This window comes from Lathyrus oleraceus, chromosome 4 (assembly GCF_024323335.1).
Source record: "Lathyrus oleraceus cultivar Zhongwan6 chromosome 4, CAAS_Psat_ZW6_1.0, whole genome shotgun sequence".
NCBI lineage: Eukaryota > Viridiplantae > Streptophyta > Magnoliopsida > Fabales > Fabaceae > Lathyrus > Lathyrus oleraceus.
This window is the reverse complement of record NC_066582.1, coordinates 133,382,965-133,403,299: the sequence shown is the minus strand read 5'-3', so window position 1 is coordinate 133,403,299 and position 20,335 is coordinate 133,382,965. Positions and strand designations below refer to the sequence as shown.

General features: G+C 34.1%; 1 protein-coding gene and 1 long non-coding RNA gene across 3 annotated transcripts; one reads left to right on the top strand and one right to left on the bottom strand.

The window, feature by feature from the left end:
- Nucleotides 1–1,790: 1,790 nt before the first annotated feature.
- On the bottom strand, nucleotides 1,791–6,485 carry LOC127074053 (uridine/cytidine kinase UKL1, chloroplastic). Its single transcript, XM_051015315.1, has 14 exons — nucleotides 6,320–6,485; nucleotides 6,130–6,221; nucleotides 5,972–6,041; nucleotides 5,763–5,881; nucleotides 5,111–5,207; nucleotides 4,450–4,529; nucleotides 3,615–3,809; nucleotides 3,424–3,507; nucleotides 3,299–3,359; nucleotides 3,145–3,205; nucleotides 2,638–2,728; nucleotides 2,437–2,509; nucleotides 2,185–2,267; nucleotides 1,791–2,104 (listed from the first exon to the last, which is right to left on the bottom strand). The coding sequence occupies exons 1-14, from the start codon at nucleotides 6,402–6,404 to the stop codon at nucleotides 1,955–1,957; spliced, it is 1,341 nt and encodes a 446-aa protein (XP_050871272.1). The 5' UTR covers nucleotides 6,405–6,485; the 3' UTR covers nucleotides 1,791–1,954.
- A 9,098-nt stretch (nucleotides 6,486–15,583) lies between these two features.
- On the top strand, nucleotides 15,584–16,931 carry LOC127074051 (uncharacterized). Of its 2 annotated transcripts, XR_007785920.1 has the most exons (3): nucleotides 15,590–16,288; nucleotides 16,422–16,579; nucleotides 16,714–16,931. It is a non-coding gene; the product is annotated as an uncharacterized LOC127074051 (long non-coding RNA). The 2 variants fall into 2 exon arrangements; XR_007785919.1 differs by having other exon boundaries at nucleotides 15,584–16,288; nucleotides 16,422–16,931.
- Nucleotides 16,932–20,335: the final 3,404 nt, after the last annotated feature.

The window sequence follows — 20,335 nt, the reverse complement described above, 5'->3', positions numbered from 1 at the left end:
TAACACAAAAAACAACTCTTAGCAAAATTCACTTTAAACCCAAAGGCAAGCTCAAAACTTATGAGAATCACCTTAATGGTCAAAAGGTTATACATCGACAAAACCCCTACCAATACTATATCATCAGCATATTAGAGATGAGACACCTCTAACCCATTCGTGCCCACCTTAATACCCTAAAAAATACACGCTGAGACTCCTTTTTTCAAAGAAGCACTTAAACCTCCCACCACTAAAAGAAAAATAAAGGGAGGTAGAGGGTCTCTTTACTTAAGACCCTTTTGAATAGTGATTTCATGGTACCCATTAATCAAGACTGCAAGACTACCCAAAAAAAACACTCGATTTCAACCCCTCCACCTATCGCCAAAATCAAGCCTCCTTAACATATAATCCCCGAAAGTCCAACTAACTGAGTCGTAAGCCTTCTCAAAATCCACTTTAAACACAACACTCTCACTTAGACACCTTTGCAAGATCTAAAATCTAATCAAGAACAACCACTTCATCCACTAACAACCCCCCCCCCCCTAATAAAAGTTTATTGCTCTAGGGAGATAAGTTTCTCCATGGCACTAGCTAACCTAGCAGCCAAAATTAGAAAAATGGTCTTTAAAATATCTAGAGATCTCCTCTCTAACCTCTAAAACGTTTTCCAACCAAATATCACCCACACAGAGATCAACCAAAGTAGTCCTCATATACCTCTACTTATCACATGCATGAGAGTACCTAGTATTAACATCCTCTTCCTTCGGCCAAGCTAGTTTAGACCTCTGAAAATTTTTAGAATCAGCACACCAAATAAGTTTCCACAACTCTTGACTAACATTCGATCTATAATCCAACTCCTCTTGAGAAAGAGGCTCAGACTCCGACCTAAGCTCCAAACTCTCAAGCTTATCCGAACAAACCTTAATTTTTAAATCCAAACTACCAAACTCTTGTATATTCTAGACGTTAAGAACCCCTTTGAGCGCTTTAAATTTATCCCTAAGCATGCACGCCATCTACCCGTTTCGAGCCTTCATTTCCAGGACTCAAGACCCACCGTCTCAAAATTGGAATTCTTCAACCAGAAATTGTTGAATCGGAAAGGCTTCAGTCCTCAAAACTGCGAAGGATACTTAACCACTATCGGACAATGATAAAAAATCTCCTGAGGTAAGACCCACAAAGTTCTTGGCCTCATTCCTCATCCCACCCTAGTGACGAAAGAACTTAATCCAACCTACTCATAAACACCCCATTAGAATGGAACCAAGTAAACCTCTTACTCAACAAAGCCATATACACCAACCCATCGCCTCAATAAAAGCCCCCAAACTCAAGGGATTCCATTAGGGTTTAGCCTTGAGATCCCACTCCCACTCCACTCCTTTCCTCTCAGCACGACAAAGAACTAAATTGAAGTCACCCAAAACACACAAAACAGAACTTGAGAACCTCTCACGCACTTGGACCAAGAGATTCCACATCACTCTTTTCTCCGCCAACAAGCACTTGCCCTTATATGTCATTTATTTATATGTCATTATTACACAGGTAATGTGTATCATTTCACTGCCATACAAGTATTAGGATGTTACACGACCAATTATTAGCAAAATGAGGTGGGAGTTCTTGGGTAGCCAACTATTAGAGGAAGTAATTTGAGGTTCATACTCATGGGGTAATGGGGTAATAGTTTGAGGCATACCAATGTGGAGCATGGAGGGAATGTACGTGGAGTGTAGATATGAGAAATCTTATGTATGGGCTCCAATTAAGCCAGTTCCTCCCTCTAGTCATATTTATAACATAATTTATTTTTTATATTAGTTGAATAATCAATGTATAAGGTATAGTTGTTCATGATAAGCATAGATGAATATTATACACAGTAATAAATCCCAACATCTTTTTTGAGCTTTTTCATTCCTCCATTGTTTTCCATAGTTTAAGGTTTTTGCCTCTAGGAGTCGTCTGTACCAAAATACCGGTCACCAAATTCTCCTAACCCAGGCACGACGCAGAACTGGTCATTTAGTCCTTCTTCAATCTCCGAAGTAACAACTTTTATGTGCGGAAAGCGTTTACATACATAATGTATTCCCTCGGGCGCCTGAAAATCAGTTTTGAAATTTATTATATTGATATTCATTGAACATTATTAGGCTTTTACTATTTAATTGAATAACTTACAGAGACAAGGTTAAGGAATATTATCCGGGACTCTGGAACTCCTTTTTTAATAAGAAGCTCTATTGCTTGACTGGCAGAGTTACCTGAACAATTCAATATAATAAGGTGCATGACGTTAATATTTTCCAATCTTATATAGCTATAATTATAATGTATTATTGTTACTCAAAGTTAATTTGTTGTGTATATAGTGAGACAATGCTAAAAAAACATCTTATGGTGAATAAAAAGTTGTGACTTCTGATAACTGACCTGTGCCAAGTACTGGGTCCATGAGAAGAACATGTCTCTCTGAAATGTCTTTAGGGAGCTTCTCATAAATAAGCTTATAGAAAGAAAACATTGTGGTTGTGTTAAGTTACATTTCAAGACTTGTATTGTATCATTTCATCTTACACAGAAACTAACAAATTCAAGAAAGAACAAACAGAGTAAAAAATGGAAACTGGTTACCTGGGTTTCATCACCTCCACGGTGGATGAGAATTTTTCCTATTTTTATTCCTTTACAACATGCACGCAAAGCATTTTCCATGCTTTCACCACTGTAAATTATGGTGTTATAGAATTGCTTTTTTTAATGAATAAAACAACTGAAGAAATATACATAAACAATATGGCATCCAAATTCTGAGAAATCACTTGAATGCACAATCCACGGTCCACGCAACAGAATGCTTGTAAAAAAATTAGGAGACAAATATATACATGTATCATATGCAAAACTGGTTTCAAACAGAATAAAATGGTTATCAGATGTTAACTAAGTTGGAATTGGAGTTAAAACCTCTAAAATGGATAATGGTTACTTGATAATTCTAACAAGTTTCTTCCCAATTTAACGATGAGATTAGAACATTTGGTAGATCCAATATCATAAAAATAAATGAGAATTGATTAAGGAGATAAAAGTCTATGAAGAATGACAGTGCTAATTAACCTTTTGGAATAGAAAAAATACCTTCGAATAACAGATACTCCACACAATTTCTTACAAAAATCAACTCCAATATAAATTGATCCTGAAATGTGGCAAAAAAATAGATTTTAGCCGTCTTTCTCTCACGGTGATAAATTTAAACGATTGAATGATGTTTCCTCTTCCTTAGACAGACCTGTAGGTGTGATAACTTGTTTTTCTGTAAATGGCAAGTAACCAAGACCATGTTCCACTACCTGTTAATATTAGTTTGTTAGTGGAGGCTATAGATTCTGTCACATTGTATAAAGCATGACCTACCAAACGAATTAGCCGATCTGAATAAAAAATAAAGTCATGCTTGGATATTTCCGTATCCCGAATAAGAGTGTGCATGCCTCTAGTCTGTAAGAAAGCTCAAACTTTAGAAGTTAGCATGATAAATTCTCCTTGGAGCAAAAAAAATAAAACAGACAGTTTTGGAGGAGGAAATGCCGTAATACGAAAATCACCTGGAAAGTAGACGGTATCTCGTGCAAATTTGGATATATCTTACAGAGGTTATGTTGGCCAAGCTTAGTGCGGATATGTTGAACGATCAAGTCAATTGCTACACAATTATCTCCCCCACGAGGTATGATTATGTCAGCATACTTTTTGGATGGAAGAATAAAATCATCGAAGGCAGGCTTAACAAATTTCGCATACTGAAAAATTATGATATTTCTGTATCAGCCACAGAATTTCATGTATCGGTCGACAGTCAGGAAATAGTGTTGTACAAAGCCAAAACCAAATGCTTGTTCAGATAAGAAAAACAAAACAAACCAAATTCAGACAAGCACTCAACCTATCAAGTTAGCAGTTACTAGTGTCACTCTAAAAAAACGCAATGCATAAGCATACTACTTTCTGGTCTCTTGTCATAGTTGTGCAGAGAAATATAGGAATGGGATCGCAATACAAGCAAGAAAAATATTATATTTTTTATGCTAAAATAAGAAGATATGTTATTTTTTCTTCATTTTAAGAAAGAAGAAAAACCATTGTATATTGAAGACAGGAAACATCATAATGCGAGAGTTTCAGGATTCGTTGTTTCCCTTGTTTGCATACTATATGGCAATGCAATTTTGGCTCAAAGCATATCCTTTACAATTAGTGGGACTTGTTGTATCTATCTAGCACTAGTTTGTCTCTGCTGCTTCTTTGTTGTCATGCTAAAGAAAAACTTATCAATTGTAAGATCTATATATAATTAAATTGTTACTCTTCATAAATAATAACCTTGAGTCCTGAATTCCTGACATACCAAAGTTATAATATACAAAATACTAAAAGTCTTGCCTGTTCCAGTACAGAATGCACATCTCTACCCCTCTCAACAGTATCTCGTCTTATTCTCCGGGAAAGCCTTACATCAGGATCTACATAAAATGCAGTGCAACATCAGTATGACTACAAGCACAAGAAAATATAAAATCCAACGCCTTGACAATTTCTATAGAGAGATCATTCTAATAGAAAATTGTCACCATTAAAAAACTTTGGATGAACCGATTGACAAGCAGAACATGGAGTACATTCTCCTTATTTTACTAGATTGTATGGTTCCCACTAATTCTCTATATATCTCTGGTACCCTTACAATAGGGATGAGGGTTTGAAAATTAAATTGTTGGTTTGTACTTAAAACTTACTTTCTCATTCCTATATACATTAAAACAGACACACGGGATAGAATATAACTTATAAAGAACAGAGAGAGATGCATGATGTTAAAGAAACTAGAAGGCAACAATTTACATTTCCTCAAATAACTAGAAACATGCCTAGAGCACTTTTTGGTTAGTCAATATAAAGTTAAAAAGCTGAACCTTTACACATATAACCTAAGTTTTTAACTAGATTTGATCCATTATAGGCATAGTAGTATTTTTAACCAATTTAGCCTGTAATAGATGGTCCAACAGCATGAAATGATAAGCAAAACGGAAGATCAATAAACCTGCATCGACAAATATCTTCATATTCATCAAGTCGCGAACACGTTGTTCGTGAAAAACCAATATACCCTCCATAATAACTACTTCAGATGCATTGACCTGCCAAAGGTGAGTAGTAGTATTAGTAATCAATAAGCACTTGCCTACATTTTAATCTTGCAGTAATTGCCTGAAAACAGCTAGAAAGTCAGTTTCAATAATAATCATAGTGAAGAAAGAGCATTTAGTTTTAAGGCAGGAAAATCAATAGATAAGAGAAATGAATTATGCTCTTTCTTCTAAACTAACAGATACAAATCATGTATGCTTAAATAGATACAAGGAGAAATATGTACTATCTCTATATCTTTATTATAAGACCTCCTATAAATTTCGCCAAAATTAAGAAAAGTGGTTGTAACTAATAAGTTTGTAAAAAATTAAAATTCTAAATTCTCTTGAGGAAGAGTTTTGCTGGCCATTGTGGTCCCGGCTCGAGGAACTAGTCTTATAATTAGGAATACATGGAGTGATTAATAATTGAAGGGTATGAAAACAATATCAACTGATGGCCCTTGTGACCGCAAATTATCTTAGATTTAAACATATCAACAAATCTGAGAAGAACTGATGCTAACACTACACCTAATTTAAATCAATGAGAAATGTACCAACCTGTTGGTATCTGTCAGAAGCTCTCTGGTGGAGCTTAAAATCATAAACAGGAACCTGAACTGACTGTCCAGATTTAAGTTTGATGAGTGTTTCTACAAGTTGCTCGGTATCAAATGCATCTAACAAAAATTAGAAAATTTAAACCAGATCAGATTCCTGGCAATTATTATGCATAGCAATCTTAGTTAAGCTTGGTTCATATTACATACCAGGATGATCAAAATTATACTCATGTTCGCGTTTCAACTCATCTTTCGTTAAACCGCGATAGAACGAATCCTACAACAACAATAGATAAATTACATGAATTGATTTGTATCAGATTTGTGATAACATTTGAAAACTACACCCGGAAAATGGAAGTTACCTGATTAACTAGAACAACTCTATGATCTTGCAGTTGTTGAATAATCATGTCACACACTGTGGTTTTCCCCGATGCAGTACCTCCAGAAACTCCTGAATCACCGGAAAAACACAAATCAAATCGAATCAGAGCACATAATAAAAAATATAGGAAAAAATTACTGTAACGAATGTGATGATAATGTGTATACCGATGAGAAAGACACTCTGAGAAGAAGATGAAGAGATGGATGAAGGACGCCAGCCGGAGAAGTGCGCGCCGGAGGGAGAATCCATTACGAAGGGCAATGCGCTAATCACTGAAGTTACTGCGATTCAAGCTTCTTCCAACAAGGCTGTTATATACGTATGCTTTTGGGGTTTTACTATATATATATATATATATATATATATATATATATAGATATATATATATATATATATTCCATAATTATTACTACTTCTAGTGAAATTTTTAGAATTTAATTACTGTAGTATAAAAAGTTTTACACTCTCTATTCATCACCATCCTCTATTTGCATTATTTTATAAGTTTTTAAAATAAAAGTCAAATTTGTTTTAATATCTAACGATTATGATTAACTCTTTTACACCGTCAGTATACTTCAATTAAATTCAATTTTTATATAAATATATTTTAAATAAATGTTAAATTAACCAACTTTCTCCGTAAATAATCCACTTTCAAATAAAAAAATATTTTAACATAAAAGAGACGATAATCCAATTGACATTTGTATACAACAGATAAAATGAGGTGTCAATCCAATTGGCGACTGTGTATATATATATATAGAAGAAATAGTATATTCTTTCTTCTACATATTTGTACACTGTCGTCAATTGGATTAACGTTTCCTCTTATGTGTGGTACATTGAAGTAAATTGAATTGACGCCTTTTGAGAGTTTTTTTTTTTTGAAAATGAATTATTTTAGAAATAGATGAAAAAATGAGTTTATTTTGAGTATTTATTTAAAAAAAATAGATTTTTTGGATAAAATTTTTACTTCTAGTTTTTAATAAAAAAAAATATTACTTTCAAGATTCATTAAAGAATCAATGTATTTGAATTATTCTCAGTCTAAATACATTAATTTTTCACTAAATCTAAAAAATAAACTATTTATCATATTAAGAATCAGAGGGAGTAACATTTAAGATTAAATTAGTAAAAGTGCAATTTGTTATAGTAATATTATTATATTTTTTAATTTATGTGAAAAATCTTAAACGAATGTTATTTTGAAATAGATGAGTATTAAATAAATATTTCATTATTCTATAATGAGTGATTCAGTTGATCATTTTACATCGATTAAACGGAAGAGAGAATGATAAATTTATTAAAGTATTTCTTATCGATTATTGAGAATGATGATAGTAATATTAATTAAAGAGTAGAATTTTTAAAATATTCATTTAAAGATTTTTTTATTTTAAATAAATAGTTTATTATGAGACAAATGGAGTATTTAAATAAATATGGCCAAAAAAAAGAGATGAATGGTCAATGATGAAACAAAATTATATTTTTCTTTAATAAAAAAATTGTATTTTTGTTTAATTTTATCTAGGATTGGCAATGAATCAAATCAACTCGAATATAATTTAAAACTCGATTCGACAATTACATCGTTGAACTAGATTCATGAATCATTAATTGAATATGATTAAAAAATAATATTCGTTAATTAAATGAGTTGAACTTCAACTATATATAGTTCGACTCGTTATATTAATTGGTCAACTCGTTTATATATGAGAAGAGTTATATTGAGTCTAAGAGTGAGTTTATAGATTTACTCCAAATCTTAGCCCTACATTTTCTTTTAATCTAACGATTTTATTCGACCATTTAAATTTTCAAGTGAGCAAAATATTTTTAAAAATAATTATACAAATAAAATCAACATCATATTAATAATGTTTTTTAAGAAAATAATTAAAAATCAATATACATATTTTTTGGTTGAAAAATATCTTCTAATTTTTTTTTAAATTTCCTAAAAATTAAGATTAAGTTGTGGAGTTGTGAGATAAATTTAAACTTCATTCGAATAATTTTTGAATTAAACTTTTAAATATAACTCTTTAAAGTTGTCTAACTTTTAAATTATTAGGTTTTTGAGACAAAGTTAATTTTCAATCTTATAATTTTTATTTTATTTTATTTTATTTTATTTCAATATTTCAACATTTCAATTATAATTTTAATATTTCAACATTTCAAGATTTTTGGCACAAATTTTATTTCAATATTTCAATTATAATTTTAATATTTTAATATTTTATTTCAACATTTTAAAATAAGTAGAGAGATTAAATGTGTATTTAATTTAAAAAAATATATACTTTAAAAATTGAATTTTATATTCGTGAAACAAACGAGTTGAATCTAACGAGTTAAACTAAGTTGTTCGTAAATTTATAATGAGTCGAATTTGAGCTTTAAATAATAGTTTGAGTCGAATTCGAACCGAGAGTTGAATCAATTCTTAACGAGTTCGACTCAACTCGACTCATTTTCAGCCTACTTCTCTGTTATTTTCCTTGCAAATAATTTTAGTTTTAGTATTTTTTTGTTACATTTTGTTTTTTGTTCTTTATGTTGGAAATCCCCCAAAACCTATGGAGAATTTCAATCAATCTTGATGAACAAGATTGTTATCACTCACACAATAACAAGGAAAAGAGAAGAACAATGGAGAAAGAAAGAAAGTAAAGAACGATGAAGGAGAAGAGTAATAAAATTCTGCAGAGTTTCTCTCTTCCCACAAACTGTGGAAAACTTCTTATTCACTTTGCAACTGCAAAATATTGTGAATTATAAGTGTTGTGAATACTCTATTCATCTCTGTTATAAAATAAGGGTTACTCTATCTATTTATAGATTTAGGTTAACTTGGACCTCAAGTCAAGACCCAAAACTATAAAAGCCCAAAATAGCTAACACTACTAAAATAGGCATAGGTGGTTTGACACTTCCTTACTCTGCGGAGTAACCTGCTTCGACACAAAGAATTACAATTCAACACACCACCTAATTCATTGTGTCTAAGCTATCTACGTTCATCATAGCTCTTAGTCTTCTGAACACTTCGACATGCACTCCCTTTGTCATGATGTCTGCAATCTGATTCTCAGTTCTGCAGTGTTCCACATTCATCTTCCCATCTGCTACCTACTATCGAAGATAATGGAACCTCATCTCGATGTGCTTGCTTCGACCATGTGCTATCAAATTCTTCGCCAGATTGATAGCTAACATGCTATCGATCTTCATGGTAATTGCTCCATGACTCTTTGTTGTTCTTTCTTTGACCAGATTCGCCATCCATGTTGCTTGGCATGCATAAAGAGAAGCAGATATGTATTCTACTTCGCACGATGATAATGCTACTACTGGCTCTTTTCTCGAACTCCAAGCAACTGGTGCACCACCTAGCATAAACACATAGCCAGTTGTGGATTTTCGATCCTCAGCATCACTACACCAACTTGAATCAGTGTATCCCACTAATTTTCATTCTTTTCCTTCATCAGCTGCAGGAAACAAAGTGCCATAGTCGAGAGTTCCTTTCAGATACCTTAGTATCCTCTTCGTCGCTGCTAGATGTGATACATTTGGCTTCTGCATGAACCTACTCACCATACCTACATTGTATGTTAAGTCAGGCCTTGCGTGACAAAGGTATCGAAGTGACCCAATAAGTCTTCTATATTGGGTTGGGTCGACATTATCTTCATCTGAATCCTTCGACAATTGTAATCTGGGCTCAGCTGGAGTCGAAGTTGGGTTGCAATCTTGCATCTCAAATCTCTTGAGAATTTCGCCTGCATACCTTCTTTGGTGCATCATCAAACCTCTACCACTCTTGTAGAATTTTATGCCAAGGAAATATGAAATGTCACCAAGATCTGACATTTCGAATTCCTTATTGAGATCACCTTTGAAGTCTTCGATCTCCTTCTTACAATTACCTGTTATCAACAGGTCATCGACATAGAGATATAGTATAAGCAATTCACTCTTGCTTCTTCTTACATATACTCCATGTTCAGATTTGCACTTCACGAATTCCTTCTCCCTTAGAAATCCATCTATCTTCTTGTTCCAAGCTCTTGGAGCTTGTTTAAGTCCGTATAGGGCTTTATGCAGCATGTGCACCTTTCTTTCTTCGCCATGTTTCACAAACCCAGCTGGTTGTGCAATATAAACTTCTTCTTCTAAGGGGCCATTAAGGAATTCACATTTCACATCCATATGACACATCTGCCAGTTGTTCATGTTTGCTAGACCAACAACCAACCTGATTGTTTCAATCCTAGCAGCAGGTGCAAAAACTTCATCGGAGTCGATTCCTTCTTTCTGAAGAAATCCTTTCGCCACAAGTCTCGCCTTGTGTCGAGTCACTTCTCCTATGGGATTCAACTTCACCTTGTATACCCACTTCACATCGATTGCCTTCTTGTCTTGGGGCAATTCGAAAAGTGACCAGGTGTTGTTGACTTCGATTGACTTTAGCTCTTCATCCATTGCTTTCATCCACTTTGAATCTTTCAATGCCTCAGCTGCATTGACAGGTTCGACATCTGCGTAGAAAGCATAATGTACCAGCTCACCTTCATCATTGACCACATCATCTGATGTGATCACACATTCTTGCAACCTTGCATGCATGTGTCTTGTTCTTTGAGGTCTGCTTGTGCTTGCTTCACCTCTGACTTCTTCCTGTCAAACTTCTCTTTCGACTTCACTAGTTGGTTCATCACAAAAGATTCTCACTGAATCTTTCTTAACATTCTCAGTCCAATCCCATTCTCTAAGCTCATCTATGATCACGTCCCTGCTGATCACCACTTGCTTATTCACTGGGTCGAACAACTTGTATCCTCCAGTTGAATGATATCCTATCAGGACCATCTTACTCAACTTGTCATCAAGTTTTCTTCTTAACTGATCTGGCACATGTCTATGTGCTATAGATCCAAACACCCTCAGATGACTCAAGCTAGGCTTGACACCAGACCAACATTCTTCTTGCGTGATTCCTTCTAGCTTATTCGTTGGACATCTGTCCAGGATATATGTCGCAGTTGACACAGCTTCTCCCCATAATTCTTTGGGTAGATGCTTGCCTTTCAACATACTTCTAACCATATTCATAATGGTTATATTCTTCCTTTATGCGACTCCATTTTGCTGTGGAGTGTAGGGTGGCACCACCTCATGCACAATCCCTTCTTTCACACATAATGCGTCGAAGTCTTTCGACACATATTCTCCACCACCATCAGTTCTCAAAATCTTGATCTTTCGACCACTCTGTCTTTCGACCATAGATTTAAACTTGGAAAATACCTTGATCACTTCACTTTTCTTCTGGATTAGGTAAGACCATATTTTTCGGCTGAAATCATCTATGAATGTAACAAAGCATTTGTTACCTCCAATCGAATCCACCTAAAGAGGACCACATACATCAGAGTATATGACTTCAAGAATTGCCTTCGACCTGTTTCCTGCATCCTTACTGAAGTTGTTCTTATGCTGCTTCGCTTGCACGCATTCTTCACACACTTTGTTTGGAATGTCGATTTCTGGTAATCCTGAAACCATATTTCTTCTCTTTAAATCTCTGATGTCGTTGAAATTGAGATGGCCAAGTCTATAATGCAATATCCATTTATCTCTACTGGCTGCTGTTGCAAGGCACTTATACTCCATCACATTAAGCTCAATCTTGAAGGTTCTATTCTGAGGCATTTGATCCTTCAAGATCAACCTTCCATTTAAGTCGAGAACTCTCATCATCTTGTCTTCGATCGACACCTTGTAGTTATTTTCGACCAACTGCCATATGTTGAGCAACTTACTTTTCATGCCTGGTATGTACAACACATTTGAAATTACTGACCTCTTGCCATCTTTCCTCATAATCAGAACATCACCAACACCTTCAGCTGCTAGAGTGTTGTCATTTGCAAATTTCACCACGTTCTTCATTGAGAGCTTTATGTTGACAAACCAATCTTTTCTTCTAGACATGTGTGATGAGCATCTTGAGTCCAAGTACCACTAGTCCTTGAATCTCTCTTCTTCTCTTGTTGTAACCATCAGCAACGTCTCTTCTTCTTCATGTTTCGCCAGCTTTGCATAAGTTTCTTGATTCTTATGCTTTTCTGGACAGTCACTAGAATAATGACCATACCTTTGACAATTGTAACACTGAATGCGACTCTTGTCTGGCTTTTGACCACCACCTCTTCCTCTACCAACAACACCACATCTTTGGTTGCCTTAGTTCCAGGGTTTTCTCTGATTCGACCAGTTTCCTTCTTGTTGATTTCGACCAGTAGAATTATTGTAACCTCCTCTGCCTTTGTTGCCATTCCAGCTTCCTTTGCCTTTTCTTTCTTTTGTTGATTGAGCCTGCAAAGCCATATCACTCTTCGACTTTCCTGCAACTCTTTCAGCCATTCTTTGTTCATGAGATTCAAGCGTCCCTTGAAGCTCTTCCTTTGTCAATTTTGACAAATCTTTCGACTCTTCTATGGCTACTACCACGTGGTCGAACTTTGGATCCAACGACCTCAAGATCTTTCCAACAACAGATCTTGATGTCAACACTTCTCCAATTACCTTGATTTGATTCACCAGTTTTGTAACCTTGGTGAAGAAATCAGTTATGCTTTCATTGTCTTCCATCTGAAGCAATTCATACGTTCTTTTGTGAGTTTGTAACCTCACCTATTTCACCTTCTCCGCGCCTCCAAACGATTTCCCAGAATTTGCCATGCTTCTTTCGCTGACTCTGCATCACTAACCTTTTCAAAGTTATCTGCATCAACACATTGATGGATTATAAAGAGAGCTTTATAATCTTTCTTCTTCAATTCTTTATATGCATCCCTTTCTTGATCAGTCGTGGCTTCTGCAAGCGTTTCTACTCCTTCCTTCACAAGATCCCAAAGATCTTGATAACAGTACACAACTTTTATCTGCTTGCACCAATTCTCATAATTGTTGTTCTTGAGAATCGAAAGATTTGCTGGAAAATGCCCGTTTGGATGATTCGTTGCCATGGTGATTTTCTTCCCACGAATCATTTAACCGGAGCTCTTGATACCAGATGTTGGAAATCCCCCAAAACCTATGGATAATTTCAATCAACCTTGATGAACAAGATTGTTATCACTCACACAATAACAACGAAAAGAGAAGAACAATGGAGAAATAAAGAAAGTAAAGAACGATGAAGGAGAAGAGTAATAAAATTATGCAGAGTTTCTCTCTGCCCACAAACTGTGGAAAACTTCTTATTCACTTTGCAACTGCAAAATACTGTGAATTACAAGTGTTGTGAATACTCTATTCACCTTTGTTCCAAAATAAGGGTTACTCCCTCTATTTATAGATTTAGGTTAACTTGGACCTCAAGCCAATGCCCAAAACTATAAAAGCTCAAAATCGCTAACACTACTAAAATAGGCATAGGTGGTTTGACACTTCCTTACTCTATCGAGCAACCTGCTTCGACACAAGGATTACAATTCAACACTTTAGTCAATTTATATTTTTTAAATTGTTTAAAAAAAACAAATATTTTAAAATGACTTTTGTCGTTACGCGAAAAATACAGAGTCACCACCGATTTTTATTTATTCCAAAGGAAAGGGAAAATATCGAAAAAAACCCCAAAGAATGGTCATCGCAACCATGAACAGGTTCGAAAGTCGATTATGCAAGGGGAAGGTATTAACACCCCTCACATCCATGGTACTCCATGAGAACCATCTAGGATGTTTGCGCTTAAGTGGATGTTGTTTATCGAATGTTTTCTTACCAAAGGTTTGCGAAGTGGAGGTAGATTTTAAATTAGTGTGCTCGCCAAGGATTGGGTCCTTGTGCCTACATATGCCCACTTGTTGAAGTGAGAAATCAGAGCCCCGTAGTTCATGGGTTTAAAATGTTTGTTTGTTTTGTTGATTTTATTACCTTGAAGAAGGGTTTTCGATGTTGTCGCCCTAGGGCTCAAACAAAAGGTTTGAATGCGTTGGATTGTTTTTAGGTTTTGAGAAATGTGTTATTGATTTCGGATTGCACTAAAGACTATGGATAAAGGTGAACACCTTGAACTACCAAGCCAAATGTCTTGTGTTCGAAGCATTCAGAATAAGTGTAGGAAAGCTCCATTCCCATCCCTTCTTTACCACTTAAGGCTTGTGGCGTGCAATCGTAATCGTATTTATCGTTTTTTGAGTTTGATTTGGAAAAAGCCGCTTGACGTTGGATCAAGGGTTTGCTTATTGAGTTTGATTTGAAAAAGACCGCTTGACGTTTGATCAAGGGTTTGATTATCGGTTACGAAATGGTGATCGCTCCTAATGCCTAAGGGAATGCTATCAAGCAATAAAAGACAAAGAAAGTAAAATCATACATCAGAAAGGGGAATGGGTTACATATAAAGTACAAGGGAGTGCAGGAAATAAAATGTCTCATTGTCAAGTAGCCCAAGGAAAAGTTGTGTGTGTCCATAGTGCCCTAAACTAGAAAGCACATAAAAGATTACAAGTTCTTGAGTCTTGAATGCTCCTTCCATGTTTGGGTTGAATATTTGTCCAATGCCTCTTGCAAGGGTCCTAACAACAATCTTTAAGTCCATTCCAATGTCCATTACATGCTTGGGAATTATCTTATTTTTTTGTATTTTTTAAATCTTATCCATTTTTAGGTTCATTTTAAGATGAGATGTACAATATGGAATATAAAGCAAAATAAGTAAATGACAAAAATAAATGTGAGAAGCGGAATTGTAAAAGTTAGAAGTTAGAATGCGAAAATTAAATGTTAGATGTTAGGTGTTAGGATTAATCAAAATCAAAAGAAAAGTTATAAGAGAATTAAAATCAATATTAGATCTAATAAAATTCTAATGTAAACAATTATCAAAAGTTAAATTCTAGAATTAAAGAACTATCAAAGTGAAACTCTAGAATTCAAAACAAATCACAAAAATTAGTATCAAGTAAAATTCTAAAATAGAAACAATTATCCAATTCTACAATTAAACAATTATCAAAATGAAATTCTAAAACAATTATCAAATTCTAAAACAATTACCAACATTTAAATTCTAAAAAATTAAAACAATTATCCTAAACTATACCTAACTAATATTCTAAGATCCTACATAACTAAATTTATCCTAATTATTATCAAGTTAATATCCTACTTTTCTAAAGTGATACTAATTATACTCTTAAAACCTAATTATCCAGAATTATAAATCCAAATTATAATTATAATTCCTATTCAAGTTCTAACAATCCTAATCAACAAAAATGGCTAAACACATGGTTAAGAGAGAAATATGGAGGTGTAGTTATTAATGGTCATGAACTGCTTGGGCCAAAGGCCCAAGTCTCAACAACATGATTTGGTTTCACAAAGTCCTTTCAGAAAGTACCTTTCAAAACTCCTCGGAATGAACGAACGTGAGGATTCACCTTCAATCGGTACCGTGCGGTCGCGTCAGTCTCGCATCACCGCCAATGCGTCAACGACGAGGAAGGAAGATCACCTTCAATCAGTATCGCACGTTCGCGGAAACCTTGAATCGACTTTCGATTAGAACTGCACCGCCGATGAAGAACGAGAGGCAATGTGATCAGAAACGCGCCTTAGATGAAGAACAAGAGGCAATATGATTGAAAATGCACCGTAGATGAAGAACGAGAGGCAACTGTAATCGAATTCGCGTTTTCTGTGTTACGCGGAGGTGGAGTCAGATAGGTGTGCGTCGAGTGGATTCCCCAACTGTTTCGACGAAAACTTGGCGTTGCCGTTGTTCGGTTTCGTGATGAATCGAGTTGTAGATTCTTTTCTGTTGTGAGCTGCTGAATTGCAATCTTATGCAGGTTTGGCGTGTGATGATGAGACAAGATGAGGGAGATGGAAGCGTGAAGGTTGAGAAAACGGTTATGGAGGTTGTGTGAGGAACGGTTATGGAGAAAGCGATGACGGATGAAGAAGAAGAATTCTGAAAAGAAAAAATGGCGAGCTCCAATTTCAATGAATCATAATCTGCGTTTCTTGATTTACAGTTGCGTTTCAATTGCTGTTGGCACGTGCATTTTGGCTGTTGCCGTTTGTAGGTGATTATGCGTATCGTGCTTGGATTTCATGCTTTTCATTTACTGCGCATTTCGCTTTTGCTTGTTGCGTGGCTGCGTTTCGCTTTGATGTAGCAGCTGCATTTAATTGCTGCATTTTTGTTTGTTGTTGCAGTGTTGCTTGCGTGCGTTCAAGTTATTTGGCTTTGCAGCTTAGCGTGTTACCTTGAACGTTATGTCGTTTTGCTGTCGGCTTGTGCTTTACCGCATTTTTACTGTTGGCTGCGGTGTTTGGATGGAAGCTTGGAGTGTTGTACGTTTCACTTGCATCTGGTTTGTAGTTGCCACTGCAACATGTGGCTTTAACTTTGGCTTTGAGTTGCGTTTCCTTGCTATGAATTTGAATGTTGCGTTTCGCTACAGCTCATGTGGGATTGTTGCCGTTTTTGGGTTTTACTTTGGTGCAGCTCGTTTGGCTTAGCGTTTGGTATGGCTGGTAGCTGTCGTTGGATTTTTGGTATATAGCAGCTTCTTTGCGTTTTGTGCTTTCAGCTGTAGCAACTTGCCATTGTTGTAGTTCGCTGCTACTTTTCTGTCTAATTTGAATAGTGGACTAAATGGTTTTGGATTTTGGTGGATATGTGTGGATTTGAATTTTTTTATGGACAATTGATTTATGGATGAACTAACTTGGATAGTTAAAATTGGATTGGTTAATTTGGTTTGTAAATGGGTAATTATTATGGAATAGAATGTATTTAAATGAATATTTAAAAATTGGATTTAGATTTGGATTGGATAAAATATAAAATGGGGATTGGGTTGGATTAAAATGCAAATGGATATGGGCTAAACAATGAATGGATGGGTTTATATATCTTTAACAACCATGGCCCATCAAGAAAATTCTAAAGATTAATTGAATTCTAAGATAAATTTGAATTATTAAAATCCAATTGAATCATCAAAAATCAATTTGGATCATCAAAGATTAATTTGAATCATCAAAGTCGATTTGAACTTCCATAATCAATTTGAACCATCAAAAGATCAATTCTGACCAAAAATGATGAAATGATATCCAACATTAATATACATTTCTAAAGTCGATTTTATTCTCCAAAATCAATTTGAACTTCAACAATTAATTTGAAGTTAAAACCATCTTGAAGCTAAAATCAATTGAAAAAGGATTAATTTGAAAAAAGAAGATCAAAACACAATGATGAAAGTAACAACATGTAATGAACCAATAAATCAAATTAAACCACGGTTGAAGGAAATGAACGGATGAACGTATCAATGAATCATACATTAGAAATATGTAACCAAGAATCAATGTCTGGTCTTTGAATGAGCATGGACCTAAGAGTGTAGTGAGGTATGAAACCAACTGGATACATGGTTAACAAGATATATGCCAAACTCTGATGATCAATGAGTCTTGGTATCCACCAGGTACCAGTACGAGCCATGAACCTGAGTCATATGCATCCTTGTGTCGAACTATACTTATTCAAATGGAATGAGTGAACGAATATGATATGCAAATGTTTGGGGTTAGTGACCTATATGATTGTGTGAAGGGTACGATGAATTTTGGGGTATGACAGTTTTTTGAATATATATTTAAAATATTACCAAATAATCCATTTAAAAATTAAATATTTATACACAAAAGTACTTGGATTAGATGTGAAGGGATCTTTTCCAACTTTTTTTATATCAACTTTTCCAATTTATTCAGATGTTTTGGGTTTGAATCTCTGAACATACAATAGTGTTCTCTTGAGCGAGAGTTTTTTCATTCATTATGGTCATATTTAACTCAAGGAAATAGTCTTTGTAATTGTGCGAATAAGAATATCTAATGTTCATATATTGATTTCTAAATCAATATTTTTTTTATTTTGAGTATTTAATATCTAAAAAATTTATATTTAATCAATTCAAAGTTTAAAAAGTTATTAAGTTTTGTGGAAAAAGTTTTTATGATGTTTCAAATCATTAAAAATGTATTTGGAGTTATCTTTAGAAAAGACTACAATTTCTTTTATGATAATTTAGTATGAATTAAAAAAATGGAAAGAAAATTATTTAGACAGAAAAAATGAAGTTCATAATTTTACAAGGAAAAAAATATATTTAACACTTTTATAGCTAAAAATCTTATAAAAATATATTATCTAATTGTTTCAAAAAATAGTTCTAAAGTAACTTTAATAAAGTGTGTGTGAAAAAGTTCAATTAGGCGTGTGATAAGAGACGAATGAGTGTAAGTGTCTGGTCTAAGGTGAATTTTATTAAATACAAAAATAATTGAAAAATAATATAAAAAATTATTTTTTTTCATAATGTATTGATTTAAAACAAGTTGAACTTGTTGAAACTTACCAATTGTTTTTTTTTCAAAATTTAATAAATTGATCATTTAAGTTTTTTTTTTTAACAACTTCGTTCTTTAACTTTTTAAACATAGAAAAAATGTTAATTGTGGATGCAATTATTTTGAATGGTATGAAAATGATGAAATGCAATTCATAAATACAACAATCACACATTTTTAATATTTAAAATATAAGAAAAATGATGTAGAAATCATCATAAAGTATCAAATTATTAAAAAAAACTTAAAGAACAAATCTATTAAAAAAAATAACTTACGATGTAATTTTACCTTTTTTTTAAAAAAAACTTATATATTTGGAATTAAATTTATTTTTAACACTTTACTTTTAGAAATACTTTTTACACAAATTGTTTTTTCCGTAAAGTAAATTAGTTTAGTTGAATTAGGTAATCAAGTTTTTTTTATACTTGTCTTTAATCTTTCTATGTGGTGTATTTTTCTTCACCCTTGATAGGTTAGTGTGTTGCTTGAGTCAATATATTTTGATTGTCATTATTTTTGTCTCACACATCAATTTTTTTAATGTATTTGAAGTTATTAATAAATTGATTGAAATTGTTCACAACAAGTGACGCTCACCATGGGGAAAAGGGATGTTGTTTACAAGTGAGTACCATGGGTTATAAATAGAATTTCGAGAAATTTTGCAAAGACAACGATTTTCGATTATGGAAAGTGAAGATGCAAGTAGTTTTAACTCAAGAGAAGTGTATTGAATTATTGAAGGGTGAAGCATCGATGACTTCACGTCCAATACAAGCAGAGAAGATCAATATGGTGGATAAGGTCAGGGTGTTGGGGTTGGTTGAAAATATACATGTTGAAGAAGTCCGACATCGCTTAGTTTTATGAATGAAGAGAGAGCTCAAGGTTATATATAGGATACACGTTCTTTGAAGTCTCACATCGCTAAGTTTCATGAAGGAAGAGGGAGTCTGAAGCTATATGTAGGATTTAAGTTCTTCATTCCAAGATGCACCAGTCAAAAGCACTTTAAGCTTGTATTTGACTTTCTTTGTTCTCTTATACTCTTGTAATAAAGTGTTGTAAGATGTAGTTAAATATTTGTTTTGAAGGGTGTGAGTGTACTGGGGGCATGAGTTAGTTGAGGGTATATTATGTGTTGTAACAATTTTTACATAGTATTACTCTCTGGTCGTCTATTGACAATGACCGTGATTTTTTCTCCGGTTTTGAAGTTTCCACGTTATGTTCTTATGTTGTGATTATGTTCCTTTTTTTTCTCTATGCTTTGCTTTGATTTTTCCTAAAAAGTGGTATCAAGAGCCTTGATTTTGTGGGGTGTATGTTTTTTTAGTATGCTTTGTGATTGTAGCTAGCCCTCGATGCTATGACCATAAAAACTGTGGATCGAGTTATAGATCCCATTGTTACATCTACTTGAATAACTCCCATAGTTTGACCTGTCTTTCCTTCGTAGTTTGAAAGCACCATGTTATGGGGCCTCAAGTCTGTATCGAACTTCCCAATTTTTTCCAACAAGAAGTGGGGCATTAAATTCACAATTGCCCTGCCATCCACCGAAATCTTGTTCACCGTCGTCTTTTCCATCTCCGCCCTTATAAACATGGGCTTCATATGACTTTTCATCCCCTCATGGGGCCTCTCAAAAAAGGAATTTTGTTCCTCGATACAACCATAGTTCATCACAAAGTAAT

Coding starts and splice junctions, on each gene's coding strand:
- LOC127074053 (XM_051015315.1), bottom strand. CDS start 6,404: ATGGATTCTCCCTCCGGCGCGCACTTCTCCGGCTGGCGTCCTTCATCC. Junction 3,508..3,614: donor AGATACCGTCTACTTTCCAG/GTGATTTTCGTA, acceptor GCTTTCTTACAG/ACTAGAGGCATGCACACTCT. Junction 3,206..3,298: donor ACAAGTTATCACACCTACAG/GTCTGTCTAAGG, acceptor GCCACATTTCAG/GATCAATTTATATTGGAGTT.